We start from the raw sequence: 15,267 nt of genomic DNA, 5'->3' as shown, positions 1-15,267 counted from the left end.
CGCTCATCGTCCGCCTCCGCGTCAGGGAGGACAGCAGCTGCAGAGCTGTGCGCGCCAAGCGCGGAACCTGGCTCCTCCCGCGCCGCAGCCAACATCAGCCTCTTCAACCAGGTCATCACTTCTGTCCTTGGAGAAGTTACTCACACGTATATCCAAATCCTTGGCCCACAGGTACGGCTGCTGACACAGCCAAGGACAGCTCGACACCTCTGATAGCAGGGCTAGGTGTGACCTCACAGGACCTGCCAATTCCTTGCATCACCCAAGGAAACCATCAGGATGTGCTGGAAGGAGCACAATTTAATGAACAAAACTACGTAACTCAGAGTCCTTGTCCCAGTTTCACCACTCACTTGCTGCACTTCTCTTTGGTACAATGATATATTCTTTGCATTCGTATTCGTGTATCATCTCCACTTCCTTCTAGCCTGTACAGATTGAGGGATGGGATCTGTCAATCACCAAATCATATTAAGCACTGTGCTTCCTCAGAAACACTGGCCAACAAGGGACTGGGAAAGACTCAACGTTTTTCTAATCCCACTTCCATGGCAATCAGGAGCATTAAAGAAAAGGAATGGTGGGTCAGGAGCTTTGAATTTTCTTTTTTTTACTCTCACTTTAATTTCACAGGAATACTGATTTTTAGGTAGCTGGTACGCTCCTCTCTTAAGCAGCCTGAGTATCTGCCCAAATCTGGCTGCAACAACTTCATATAGATACAGGTATACTCGTGTCCCTATTTCTTCCCTTTTGTGCTACTCCATACAGTTCATGTCTTGGACATGAACTAGAAATTAATTACCTACAGAGAAATCATGGAGTAGCAAAGCATGGTGTACCTACCCAGGGGCTTTTGATACTCAACCTAGAGCGTATCTGGGACTGCCAATAACCTCCTCTCAGCCGTGTCCACTACAGAAGCTGGTGACTCCAACTGTAACAGGGAAGGCAGAGAGGCTGATGGCTAATGTATCTCTTGCTGTTATGCCTAACTCATGGAACACAGCCTCGTTTATCCAGAACTTTCACACACCTGACTGCTTGCTTGCTCAAGGCTGACCAACCAGTTACAAAGATGTATGGCAGCACTAGATAAATTAATTTTATCTTCAACGTAGAGTTACCTATATTGGAGGTGACCACAAAGGAAAGTGAAGAAAACCCAGCAAACTCCCTAACATTACACTATAGGAATGAAGCCCCAGCCACTGATATGGATCAGCTCTGCAATGAGCTGGGATTTTGAAAAACAGACCCTTTAAAAAAATTAGGGGGGGGTGGGGTGGTAGGGAGGCAGTGTACAGCAGAGAAGAGACCCTTGCATCTAGACAAATTCAGCTGTCCTACTTTAAAACTGCAGGCCAGCTCCTGGTTTAACCTGGAGTTTCACATGTCACTACAAAACTGTCTAAGTGTTGGCCTTGCAGATATGCCAACACTAGAACTGTTTCAGAGAACTCAGTATTTTTCCACATCTGCTATTGTAACTGGCAGGCTGGAAGTAGCAAATCCTCCCTTATCTCCCTCCGCTCGGAGAGCATCTCTCTGTTTAAGCACCAGCTAACTTAGATCATCACACGCAATCCCCCTTGGAACATGGGCAAAGAGGGGGGGTGGGAGAGCAACAAACCACAGGAGGAGATGGACTCCCGTGCAGAAGGGAAGTAGCACAGGGAAAGAGACGACTAATGAACAGAAGGGGGTGCGTAAAATCCTACTTGGATTGCCTCTCTGGGGAACAGCTGTTTCCTTGTAAACATCTTGCTAGCTGTCCAAACAAGAAGTTCAGACACAGAACAATAAAGGAGAGCACCCGGGTAGAAGCGTGCAAGGCATGGGCTCATTCACTACCCTGCCAATTGCTCCAAGTGGCAGAATTCAAAAGCCAGGGAAATGTCAGCCACAGGTTTAACCCTGCATGTGCTGGTGTTAAAGACAATGGCCTGCAGAAACACATCCTTCTCTACCTGTGGTGAAGTCCTTCTCAGTTCTCCTCTTCCTCTGGTGTTTCTGATATGCCAGCAGAGCACATTAGCCAACAAAGGAAAAGAGGAAGTATCTCGTCAAAGCAAAGAGAAACACCAACGGAGCCAAGGAATTAAAAACACGAATGTCGCAGCCCTGAAGTCCTAGAAAAGTTCTACCACTGCCCTGGCATCAGCAACTTGGCAGCAGAGGAAGTTGCACCAGAAAAAGTAAAAAGAGTCTTTTTATTAATCCTGAGCACAAAGCAGCCTGTGCTGGTTGAAGCATTTCTATACCAGTACAACTGTGTCTACACAGGACTCTTGCCAGCACTGCAAGGTAGTTGTGGACAGGGTAAGGAATACTAGTTCAGCCCTGCCAGTAAACACTCCCTGGGCAGGCTGGCCAAAGAAGGCAAGCACCTGCACTGCACAACAGCAAGCAGAGACAGTGCACAACCCATGTCCATTCCTTGATGCTTCCAGGGATCAAACACACACAGGCCTGGTCACAAGCCTATCAAAATTAACCCGATCTCCAAAATGCCACACAACTGGTAACAAAGGAGTGTGAACAGATCACAGGCATATCTTCAGGAAAAGAGAAGAGGAGGGGAGGGGGGGTAGGGAATGTCACTTTACAAGGACAGGAGGACACCGTAACTAACAGTAAGGGAACTTTATGTCCTAAGTCTATAGTCATGTTATCTACACCTTCACATCCACCTCCAAGTGACCTATCTTAACTTTACACATTCTATTCAATGCAAACTACACTCACCCTGAGGAAATGAAATGCCTCCTAGTTCTACTCAGAACAATCCATTGAAGCAGGAAGAAGGTAAGCACAATGACACTCTCAGACAGAAACAACAAAAAGCAATTCCACATTTTAGAACTAGTCCACAAGTTCACAGGAAAGACCTGATGCAGTAAGATTTATTTTACCTTTTTATTTCTTTAGAGGCATTTTGTTGTAGCCATGAACACACAGCCAGGAAAAAAGACACGCTACCAAGGGCTGCTCAGGAATAAACATTCAGTCATTACAAGAAGGGTAGAGTGCAAGTTCTGCTGATCAAAACCCCTTTGAGCCTAAAGAAAGGCAGGTGGCTTGTTGCATCAAAGTCCAAACCAGTCAGGGACTCCACCTCGTCTGGCGTCACCTTTCTGCCTCTGCTTCTCTCTCTCCATATATTTATCCTTGAGGTCATCAAAAGAGCGAGTTTCTGTGTCTTGTTCTTTCTCTGGAAATAGGTTGGGAAACTGAAAGGTTTGTCCTTGGCCCTAAAGAGAAAGCAAATGGTCAGAGAGACATTCCAACCTTTCTGGAGTAGCTATGATGCATATACTTACAATGAAGTATATGCAGTTTCAGTTAGTACAAAATGGTACCTCTTACCTCCCAAGATCTCTTTCCACCCCTCTCCCAAAAATAAGCATAGACCACTCCTCCCCCAAAAAAGCTAACTTTCAGCATCTCCTCTTTTGAGTACTAATTAATACACTGACACCTTTTTTTACAGATGAACTGTCAGGAGATGGACACTTCTTCAAAGACTTTGAATCAGCTAAGAGATGTTGTATGACTCATATGGTAAAAGCAAGATGAGCAAACTAACTGATTTTGTTAAAGTAACAGCACTGGGGATATATATGGCGGAGTGGGAATTGATTACGTTAACACTCCGGATACGGGTAGTGGTTATAGTTATTTAGATCTCAGCTAAAGGTAAGAGAGACCAATCCTAGCATCTGGTACTGTAGGGTGTAATGTGGGAATATGGCATAACAGATATTAGAGGTCTCCTATCAGCAGGAATAAAGACTACAGTGCAAAACAATTACAGTGGCAGCAATCCATCTAATACATCACACTGATGAGATTAAAGTGATTACATCTGCATCAGTCATTCTGTCTAACAGACAAGTCATTTTAGTGAAACATCATCATCAGATCTGTGTCTCCCACTTGGAAAATAAATATTTGCTTGGTCTGTTTTTTATCTAACAGCAGGAAACCATTATTCTGTGGAAATGTTCTATCCCATTAATATTATCTACTTACTTTCTAGTAGTGTTTGCACTAAGCACAACTTCATTAAACTCACAGTATCAGCCCTTCTATTCCATATGGGACTTTGCATAATCAAACTCGCAACTGAGGGTTCCCAAGTCAAAAATCATTCTCCAAAATACTCACAAACCATACCATACACTAACTTCTCCTGCAGAATACTGCCTACAGAAACCTCAACAGAACAAATTCATTGCTTCAGATGGAAACAGCTTTTGGTGGGGTTTTTTTTTTTTCGGATTAGCCATTCTTTACATTTGTGCAATAAATGTAACCTAACAAGTTAGATTAATTTATAGCCCAGCTATGAAAAGGTTCCACAAAGGATATGAAAGGAGCCTTCCACAAGAGAGCTACCTATACTACACTTTGGGATCAGAAACGTGACGCAATTAAATCCAAAAAAACCGTCACTGTGCCCCTGACCCAGCTGAATGTGTGCTATGTTCCATTCACCCATATACACTCAACCTGGTCATTTACAGGTGTGAAAGAATTTAAACCTCAAGCATACGCTTTGGAAAGAAAAAAACCCCACGACTTACCCCAGTTGAGCTTATCCAGACTAGAATCTAGGAAATATCAACTCATACCCAGCAATGCTCCGGCTGTTTTTGTAGCACATACTTCTTGGGGGTTTCCTAAGAGCCTGACCATACTACAAAAACAAGGGAGCGGCTGTGTACATTGCTCTGTACTCGGCTCTCGCCTGGATAAGATCAAGTGGAACAAATCGAGATTTTCCTTTCCACGGCACACACTCCAGGGCTCCAACACTTTTGTACCTCTGGATTACAACAGGTATGCTCACAGCAGCTGTCCTATGACAATTAAAGCATAGTTCCAGTTCAAGGCACAGAAACCGGCCTTATCAATGTCCTTGAGCAATCCCAGCGCTGTAGCTCACGGGAACTCTTCCTGTAGTAGGATCAGCAGCGAGCACCCTGGAGACCAAGCACTGCCCAAGATTTTAACACGCTGAAGCATTTGGAAAAGAATTTGTTTATGTTACAAAAAGTTACTGTGCTTTAACTGCACTGCAGGAGGGTCACTCAGCTCCATGGTACCTCCAGAACAGACAGGGCTAATTCTAAGGACTCATCTGCCCCGGAGAGGAAGCCATTTTAGCTAAGCAAGTCAGAAAACAATTCAGGATAACATGGTAGGCATACCACCTACACTGAAAATTTGAGAACTATTTATACTGGTAACTGTGTAGTAAGGGACTGTTCTTGTTATGCAGCACTTCCATTCTGGTATGCTTCCAGCACCAGTGCACTTCCCTTATTGGAGAACGAAGGAAAACTGTCCCTAAAGCATACTAACAACATCCACGGTAATTCACTAAGCATTGCAAAACAGTTATTATTTTTTAAAGAGGGGGGAAAAAAAACAAACAAAAAAAAGATATGCACAGAGGCTGTAGCAAAACCAGACAAACCTTTCAGCTGTTTATCAAAGTGCTCACAGTTCCCATTTCAAGGCTGGTGAAAGTCAAATATTGAGCTGAAAATGTCAATGTGTATCTGGAGTCTTTTAATAAATCAAAATCAGCACAGACAAGTTGGCTCTTTCCAGCTTTTGTTTTGTGAAGAAATTCTGATTTTGGCTGGCAGCCAGACACGACTCGAAACAGCCAAGACATTACACCCTGAGAACTGAAGGTTGATAAATCTTAAGTAACAATACTACGCAGTAACACTGCACTGTAAGACTCTGAAGTGATGAAAGCTGTATGAAAAATAGCCGTTGTGCATGCTCAGTAGCTAGTTTTCAGAAAAAGCCTGTATCGTGGGTATTTCAAAATTTCAAAAATACCAAAAGGTATCAACTTACATAAAAGGGCTGTGAGTCTGTCCAGGCATATTTGCATTGAGTGCATCTTCCACATGATGCCAGAGGCTATTGAGGTTACAGCTCATAAGCCACCTTCTCAAAAAAATGCCTGCCAAAGGAACGGAGGGACTGTCGCTCCTTTTCCTTTGGCTTTTTCTTTGTGAAAGTTTTCCCTTCTATACACTGCCCATTTGACAACCACATGATAAATGCATCCTCAGAATGAAAGCATAACCAAAGTCAAGCAAACAACTAAATTTCTACCAAGTTCAATAGTGGGTTATCTGGTTTGCAAACTGCTAGAACACGAAACACTGGAATATTCAACCTTGCACTTGTTCACCGTTCTACCTTTTGCAAGCCACCTAACCAAGGTCATCCTTTTAATTACTACAGTATGCAAATTCACATAAGCTGAAATAGGCTCTAAAAAGGCTAGTGCTTGGTCCTCCTTTAGAGCTTCTACCAGCATAATTACCTTGGTCAGAAGCAGAGAGAAGGAAGGAGAAAATAACATCTTCCTACCTGACACAGTCATGCTAAAAGAAAATCCTAAAAAAGACAGACAGAGGCAAAAAAATCATTTTGTTCAGATAACTGAGTCTGTCTCAGAACTGGATGCTGCTGCCAGCAACAGAACTTTTCCACCTATGTGAGGTGATATACTGATACTCCAGAGTTTGTCAGGATAAGTCCTACCACCACATGCCCTGGTATCTATGTGAGCCCTTACAATGTTTAAAAAAAAAAAAAAAGAATAGAAGCAAACAAAGCAAATAAGAGAGGTGGTATTAACACACCTAAAAAAATAATGGCAGTGTACTGTGATCATTTTATGCATTGCAATTCTCAATTTAGGGTCTTCTCCTTTTTCCTACAAATTCTAAGATTATGTACAAGTGAGATGTGTGGTCCAGTGTTTAGGTTACAGAAATGGGAGCCATTAAACTTCTATTCCTGTGCAACTCTAATCCCCGCTTCAGCATTACCCAAATGTAAAACTGATTTATATACAAGGTCTTATGAGGATTCAATTGTTAAATGCTAACAACCTCCAAAATAAAAAGCGACCTAAGCATCACACATGTATTTTCCCCTTAGATTTCAAGCCTTTTTCATTAGAGAGGCTGAACACACACCTTGTTCTCCCAGTTTGTAGAAGGAGTTATCACATGGAGTGGTACAAATTGCCTCCATTCACTTTAATGAGAGGTTAAGTGACCATAATTAGGCCTATGAAGTCAAGTGTTAGCTTTTCCACTGCTGAGCCTCATGTCAGAAAATTGCTGGAAGGATTATCCAGCATAAACTCACTTATACTTCTCTGACCTTTCAGTCCCTTAAAAAGTCTAGGAATGGAAGGTCAGCACAGATATCATTATGTAGGAATGACGCAGCAAACACTGATCATGTAAACAACTGAAAGATCCTCTGATTATTTAGATAATTGAAGCACTTACTACTGTCCTTCAGAATTAGGAGAAAAGTGATGTTTACAGTACTGTTAACTAAAAAAAAAGGAAAAAAAAAGTTGGACTCCCAACAGCACGGGATTGGGTCCAGCAGTAGCAGCAAATGCAGCTAAGTTTAATAATGCAGTGCATTTGAACAACTCTCCTCCTATTGCAAGGGCACTATCTGATGGCAAAACGTATGGCAAAACAGCACGGGCAGCAATTTCAAAAATCCACCCAGGAATGGCACAGCATACAGAGCACCCAAGTTTCCTCCGAATTAGCAACATGTCAAAAGAAAACTGCTGTCACATCTGATGTGCAAATGGGTTAATTACTATGAACACACTGGACACTCTAAACAGGGTTTGAAGAGAAAGCATTTGCAAAAATTTTCCCACCGGTGCCATCATTCATGCAGCTAAATAGGTGTTAGTCCTAATGTTGACAAGGTCAGACTCCTTTTTACAGCCATCTCCATTAGATTTCTCAAAACAGGTTTAATTAAAAATAGGTCTGGATTCCAGAGGCTTGTCTACAGTCGTGCTCCCACGGGTGCTAACACCTGTTGAGCTAAGCCAGTGAGAACACTGAAGGAGGAGGAGGGGATGTTGTTGGTTTTTTTTTTTTAATTTCCCTGACATTGATGCATCTGTAAAGTTTCCCACTGTGTTTCTGTTCTTTTTTTTTTTTAGAAAAAACATTAGGATAAATATATTAGAGTAAGGAGAAAAGTTGCTGTATTTCTTTTATTTTCTCTACTCTGCAAGATATATAGCGCTTTTTTTTTTTTCCAATAATAATTAAGAAAACCAACCCAAAACCAAACAAACCAAAACACAGTGGGGAAAAAAAAGTAGCATTTGATACCCTGAGCCATAAGTCTCTAGCTTAAAGCTTTCTCACCACATTCCAAAAGGGGAAAAAAGGCAGGGAGGGTCTGGAAAGGCAAGATATTGTTGACCCACAGCCTTCTATGATTTGAAGTATTTTTTCAGTGTGAAAATATTATGCTTGGACAGATCAGGTATTTGTCCAGTTACAGCCTAAGAATAAAGTAAACAGCTCTGAATCTCCAAGAAATAGTATTTGGAAAAGGAAGGACAACAATTCTTACACATGGAACAGCTGGGGCACTAATCTGACACTTAAGGGTATGTTGACTATGACTTCATAGACCTTCCACCTTTGAGACACTTGCCGTACGTTAATGGGTATGTACGTGGCACTGGGACACACAAGACGATGTTTTCTGAAGTGGGGAAGCGTAGCTGGTCATGAGCATATGTCCTCGATTTCATTCAGGTAAATCACACCACAGCGGCTACCAAGTCACGCTGGAAAGAACAATACTTCCACCTAGTGGACAACAGAAGGATCAACCCAAGACTTCCAAAAACGCATCCTTTTTTTTTTTTTTCCAGTCATAAGCAGTTTTAACTTGAAACTGGATTAATGAGAGACAACACAGCTGGTAAAAATGGTGGGAAAGCCCAGCTACTCTGACTCACGACAGATGCAAACTAATTCTCATGAAAATAAGGATTTTACAGTGGTTACCAAAGATTTTCCTAAATTTAAACAGATATTAACAATGCACTGCATGGGGCCTATTATGGCCCGAATCAAACCATGAATGAGAATGAAGGCAAAAACTTCAGTTTCAGAAAGCACACTGGATTTCTGGCCTCACCCACTGTTTAAAACTGGTGCGAACACAGAACTGGAAGTTCATTGTCTGAGACACCAGAGCTAGTGACGAGAAGTAAGGGACAAAAGGAAAAAGAGAAAGAATAAAAGGAAAGGAAAAAAAAAAGAGAAGACATACAAACTTAAATGTTAAAGGAATTAACAGGCACCAACAACAGAAAAAGATGAGAGCAAAGCGACTAGGAATGAAACGAGGGGAAACGCACAGACCCAGCTTCCCTGGCAAGAGTTCAGTAAGGGGTCAGCATTCCCTCACTTGGGGCAAAACACCACAAGGTGGTCGGTCTCCTGACCCCATTCATGGGTCAGGCAGAAAGCATAGAGTTCTTTAAAATGTAACAATGACAACACAGAAAGGGACACTTGGTGCCCCAGGTATCAAGAGTAGTCCTCAGTCACAGTTACCAGGAGGCACTGTGCAGGCTCATCTGCCCAGCAGACAAAAAGAGAGGCTGGAGGAAACACCAGAGTTAGTGCCATCCAGCTGTGTCCAGTACCAAGCTAGTTTGGGTAATTCTCCACCCCCTGCACTGTGGAGCCACTCTTAAAATAATGAGAGTTATTCTAGGTTCAAAGGTTTGATGTGAAATAAAGGCACAAAGACACTGCCTTAAATGACTGGCTTGTTCCACAGAACAGCTGTGTTTTGCTTCCCACTTATTCCCCTCCTTCTCAACTCAGCAGATAAAAAAAACAGGACTGCACTAAACACCGAAATAACATTTGAGAACTGACCACAGCTCACCAAAGATCCACTGCTGCTTCAATCTTGGGAAACAAGTCTCTAAAAGCAAGTTACTCGCAAGAGGCCATAACAATGCAAAGTGCTTGCAATTACCTGCTAAGGAACAGCACTCAGAGAGAAAGCAACTTGTAAGGTACAGCACCACTCCTGGCATTCAATTCTTCAGCTGTGTTCTTAATGAATCAAAGAATCATAGAATATCCTGAGTTATAAAGGACCCGTAAGGATCATCAAGTCCAACTCCTGGCTCCACACAGGGCCAGACAAGTCAGAGCATGGGACTGAGCACATCATCCAGACACTTTGTGAACTCAGTCAAGCTGGGTGCTGCGACCACTTCCCTGGGAAGCCTGTGCCAGTTGCCTGACCACTCTCTCTGTAAAGAACCTAATAAACAACCTAAACCTCCCGTTGCACCTTCATGCTGTTCCCTCGGGTTCTGTCACTGGTCACCGAAGAGAGATCGGCACCTGCCCCTCTGCCCTCATCAGGAAGCCAGAGTCCGCAATGAGGTCTCCCCTCAGCCTCTCTGAGGTTGAAGAAACCATAAGACTTCAGCCTCTCCTGGTAAGATTTCCCCACCAGACCATCCTCACTGCCCTCCTCTGGACACTCCAATATTTTTATGTCCCTCCTGTACTGTGGTGCCTAAAACTGCACACAGTAGTCCAGGTGAGGCTGCACCCACGCAGTGCAGAGCAGGACAATCTCCTCCCTGGACCAGCTCACAAAGCCGTTTGATGCACCCCAGAATATAGTTGGCCCTCCTGGGCACACTGGTGGCTCATGTTTAACTTGCTGCCAACCAAGACCCCCAAATTGTTCATAGCTGATCTCTCAGACAAAAACCTAGCACGGACAATCCTCAAAGGAGATCTGCCCAAAGGAGAGGATCTTTCTTGAAAACTGAATGTGGTTTTTAGCCACTGTAATGCAAAATCCTCATGGACATGAGGCTGCCTTTAACTTCAGCACAGTAAAGTAAGGTTAGTCCTCATCTAAACACAACTCATAAACCTTCTATTAACATTGTGCATTACACTGTTATTTTAAAGGTATGGGCTCTCCAGAAAACCACACTATATTCACTTTTCTTTCCATTCCCCTTCTCAGAAGGGGCTTAGAGAAGAAGCCCTAAGCACATTCAAACTCAGAAAAATTAAGCTATCAGATTTCCCATTGTCTGTGCCTCTTCAGTTTGACCCTAAGTCTGTATGAAGTCTACGCTGTCTTTAAGATCACAGCATTCCCCCCACACTGAATCCTTGTCCCAGGATGGAGTAACACTGAGGTGCTGTTGCCAACAGCAATTCTGAGCTTATGGTTTTACAACCATAAATAGCATTCCTTTAATGTCATTTTGGTACATGAAGGGGTTTTCTTTTTTGCAGAGACAGGTAAGCCCAAGAGAAGTCTAAACTATAATATGCTTCTGTTATGAAAGAAATTCCTAAGAACATGAAGCTCCTTTTCCACTGGGCAACCAACACACGTTTCAGAACCCAGCTTAGCCACAAAGCATGCTTGTTAGACATGACTAAAACCTCTCCAAGGAATATGCCTTAGTCTTCTCTGAAGTCCAAAAAGCTTTAATAAGAAGTTCCATACCTTTACAATATATTCTTTCACTTACTGGACATTTCAGCAATCAACCACACAAGTCATGAACCTTCCAGTACACAGAGTACAGGGTCAGCATGAAACTCGCTGGCAAAGCAGCACCATATGACATCAGACCATAACTTACTTACAGACCTCAAACAAACACAGGACTTGAAAACTAACCATTTGTTTGAATTTGATTTTCAGACTAAGTCATTTAAATATCTTTATACACTCTGGAAGGTATTAAAGAAAATGTCAGTATTAGAGGCCTGGCAAAATCATTCAGCCAAGTGGACAATTCAGTGAACATTACTCCTAGCTTAGTTGATTAACTTTCCCCACCAGCATCCATGTAAACTCACCAGCTGTACATAGGCGACCTTGTAATCTGGCTTCTTCACTCTCTGATTCTTGTGATTCCTCTTGTTGTTTGCACCTGCAGAAATTGAGAGTCACACTTTTTACTTCTCAGGACTCCCAAGTCCCCAGAGCAAGGCCAAGCTGAAGGGGAGACTTCACTAGTTCTGATTTATTGTTAAAAGGAGCACTCTTCCTTCAGTACCAACACAGCATCACTATTACGTACTGAGACTGGTAGATGCTGCTCTCCTCAGGCAGGGAGCTGAGGCATCACCTGACTCAGGCTGCTGACACCTTTGTGCCTTCACATCACACACACCAAGTTCTCAAAGAAGTGTGGAGCGAAGTGTCCTGAGGAGGGGCCCATGAGTGATAAACTGTCCTCCCAACATCAGCAGCTTCAGGAAGACAAGGAGGACATGACCACTGAACAGCTTCAAACTTGTCAGGTTTTACTACCCAGTTAATGAGCTGGATCTACTGTTTACACATCAGGAATTTACACTCCACATCCAAAAAAAACAAAGTACCTCAACCTTGGGCAAATATGCTGGTCACAACTAAGTGGGAAGTTAAATTTATTTTCCCTGTCAGGCAGACATTAAAGCTCTAAAATTACTGGACATTCTAGCACACACACACACACCCCTCCCTCTCCTGAATATGTATCTACATTCTACCATCACTTCCACTAGCAGTGGAGGACAAAATGGTTATAAAGACAAGCATGAATATTTTTCAGTGCCATTTAGAACTGCATGTATTTGGTATTTAAGGCTTTGTTTAATTCTATTTTTCACACAGACATCTTTCTGTTTTCTTTTTATTCTTTTGTATGTTCTGAATTTTACAACCCTATTTGGAAGTTTTTCTTTCATTCTCTATATTTCACTACTACAGTTCTTTTTTCCTATCCTTTTTTATAAATCACCCCTACTTTTATCATCATGAACACATCAATCAACTCCTTTGCTCAAGCCACAGCATGAAAAAAGAACAATTCAGCCAAGGATGTCCTAACCAACACATCACTCTCCATTTGATTAATGCACTCCCTGGTGATCAAAAAGGGAAACAACATAAAAATTGTATTCCAGGCTTTGCACTGCAACCAAACTGCAGTCAGACAAACTCTGGGAAATATTCCTATGAAAAGGTGACCTTATATAAATTTAGCTTATCTCACTTAAGGTGGGTTCCCTTTGTTCCACATCAGACTTCAGTATAACTTAAAATGGCAGGGGTTTTTTTTCCCCTCTTGGGTTGGTTTTATGTTGGTTTGGGGTGGTGGGGTGTTTTGGGCTGTTGTGTGGGGTTGGCAACAATCGGTGAGTGGAAGCATGCAGGTCTACAGCAGAAGCGTGCTGACAACAGGTGATGAAAAATTGAAAGTTCTGTCAAGATGTTCTTCTGACATCTACTAGTCAAATAGAATGTTTCTTTCCTCTACAAACTTTACCTGTCATGCACACAGAGCAGGTGGTGTGATCTAACAAAAGGAAATCACTTACTTTTTTTTTTTAAAAGGCTATAGCTGAAATTAACTACTAATTTTATGAAAACACATGAAGGAGTTCCTTCTGAAATGAGACACCCACTCTTCAAGGGAAACAACCACAAAAGCATACAGCACCAGCTAGATAACTGTCAAGATGATGAGACTTTTTAAATTCAGATTTTTCTTTTTAAAACTAAACTTATATCATAATCTAATCAAAGCATTCAAATATGAAGTGGTGCATGTTCGTTTCAAAGGACAAATAAACAACTAAGCTGACAAACACCACCAGCTAAGCACCTGGAAGCACAGTTCGTTGAAATCTAATGGACCTTTTGAGAGGAAAAGTCTGTTACAGCTGTGCAGCGATGCTGTGTTCATCCCTTTGGATTACTGCGCTACACTTACCGTACTGTATCCTGGTCCTCACTGCAGCTACCGGCACGTTGTATATTTTTTCAAGGTAATTCTTGACATCCACTCTTGTCATCCTAGGCAATACAAAGATATTTTGGTGAAAGAAGGGAAACTTTAAGTATTAAAAAAATATAAAACATAGCTAGAGTATTCATAGATTGGTTGATACTCTGGAATAAGTATCAGTTCTTCTTTTAACCAAATTAGCTTTACTGCACAGAAGTATAAACTCAACATCGATCACATACTACTACAGCAATTAATTATCCATGAAGCTGTGACAGGGAGGTATAGGTTGGATATTAGGAAGAGGTTCTTTACTGAGAGGGTGGTCGAGCACTGGAACAAGCTCCCCAGGGAAGTGGTCACAGCACCCAGCTTGAGTGAGTTCACAAAGCATCTGGATGATGCGCCACTATTTGCTCTGACTTATCTGGCCTTGTGTGGAGCCAGGAATTGGACTTGATGATCCTTATGGGTTCCATAAGCACAAGCACTTCCTTTTTCATAAGCCTGTCCTTGGGAAGGCTGAGCCTCACTAACAGGAAGTGGAGACAAAGCTTGCCCTCAAGTTAGTGCCCTTCCAGTCTCTAAAAGGACTCCCCAAATGGGCAAGACCCTTCCCTAACCCAAAGGGCGCTACCTGGCACTTCGGCTCCCCACCCTTCGGCAAACCAGCCCAGCTACAGCCCTGAAGGACGGGACAAGAGGCTGTATGCCGGGCATGTGGCACTGGCCTTAGGTGGGGCGAAGGGGAGCGTGTCCTACAAGCGGCGGGAGCCTCCGCACCCTCCGGGTGTCCCTCCAGCGGCAGGGCAGGCCCAGCCCCGCCACAGCTCCCGCTGCGGGGAGCCCTGAGCTGCCCTGCCCTGCCCTGCCGCGCCGCGCCCCGCACTCACTCCATGGAGACGCGGAACTGGACGGTGTCCTCGGGCTGCGGCACGCCGGGCCGCACCGCCAGCATGTAGAAGTTAGGCCGGAAGATCCGCAGCTGCGGGCCGCCCAGCTGGAACAGCGGGTACCTGCGGGGAGACACCGCCACGTCTGACTGGCTGGCTGGCTAACACACGGACCGACCAACACCCCCACCGCCGACCCGACCCGACCCGACCCGACCCGACCCGAGCCCACCCATCCCGCGGCGACGCGGCCCGGTCCGCTCACACGGCCTTCCTAATGCGCGTCGCCATGGCCGAGCCCCGGCCCGGAAGCACAGCGACTCGAGAGCGGCTCCCGAAGGGGCGGCGGCGGCAGCTCTCGCCCTCTGCTGGCGCGGAGGACCGCCGCTGCGCGGGCTGGGGGCTGTGAGGAGGGCCGGGCGGGGGGGGTCTGACCACCCGCCCTGGCGTGGTCACACACCCTCACGGCTGCCCCGTACAACCGCTGCCCGCTCCGGGGCCCGCCGCGCCGGGGGTCCGCTCGGGGCACGCACGGCCCGGGGGCAGGGGAGAATTCCCCAAGAGAAGCTGCAGGCCCCGAGGGGCAGGGGGCAGTGGGGTGGGAGCACCTGCCCGGTGGCACCTCGTGGGGACTTTGCAGCCTTGGCTGTGTTTCACTCGTGTCTTTTCCTCGGGGTTACAGGAGGGAGGTGATTCTCC

At 44.3% G+C, this 15,267-nt stretch overlaps 1 protein-coding gene across 1 annotated transcript; it reads right to left on the bottom strand.

Moving 5' to 3' along the window:
• Positions 1–2,905: 2,905 nt before the first annotated feature.
• Positions 2,906–14,872, bottom strand: MRPL23 (mitochondrial ribosomal protein L23). The gene is made up of 5 exons (XM_084262690.1): positions 14,834–14,872; positions 14,569–14,691; positions 13,661–13,743; positions 11,757–11,830; positions 2,906–3,254 (listed from the first exon to the last, which is right to left on the bottom strand). The coding sequence occupies exons 1-5, from the start codon at positions 14,857–14,859 to the stop codon at positions 3,090–3,092; spliced, it is 471 nt and encodes a 156-aa protein (XP_084118816.1). The 5' UTR covers positions 14,860–14,872; the 3' UTR covers positions 2,906–3,089.
• Positions 14,873–15,267: the final 395 nt, after the last annotated feature.

The sequence above is a fragment of the Gallinula chloropus genome (assembly GCF_964237585.1).
Source record: "Gallinula chloropus genome assembly, chromosome: 4".
In the NCBI taxonomy this organism is placed as follows: Eukaryota; Metazoa; Chordata; class Aves; order Gruiformes; family Rallidae; genus Gallinula; species Gallinula chloropus.
This window is presented reverse-complemented; position numbering and strand designations above follow the sequence as displayed.

What these genes read in the sequence shown, in the direction of transcription:
- MRPL23 (XM_084262690.1), bottom strand. Translation starts at nt 14,859, where the DNA reads ATGGCGACGCGCATTAGGAAGGCCGT. An exon ending in CAGTTCCGCGTCTCCATGGA is followed by an intron (nt 13,744 to 14,568) that starts GTGAGTGCGGGG and finishes TGTATTGCCTAG; the next exon opens with GATGACAAGAGTGGATGTCA. An exon ending in GAGGACCAGGATACAGTACG is followed by an intron (nt 11,831 to 13,660) that starts GTAAGTGTAGCG and finishes CAATTTCTGCAG; the next exon opens with GTGCAAACAACAAGAGGAAT.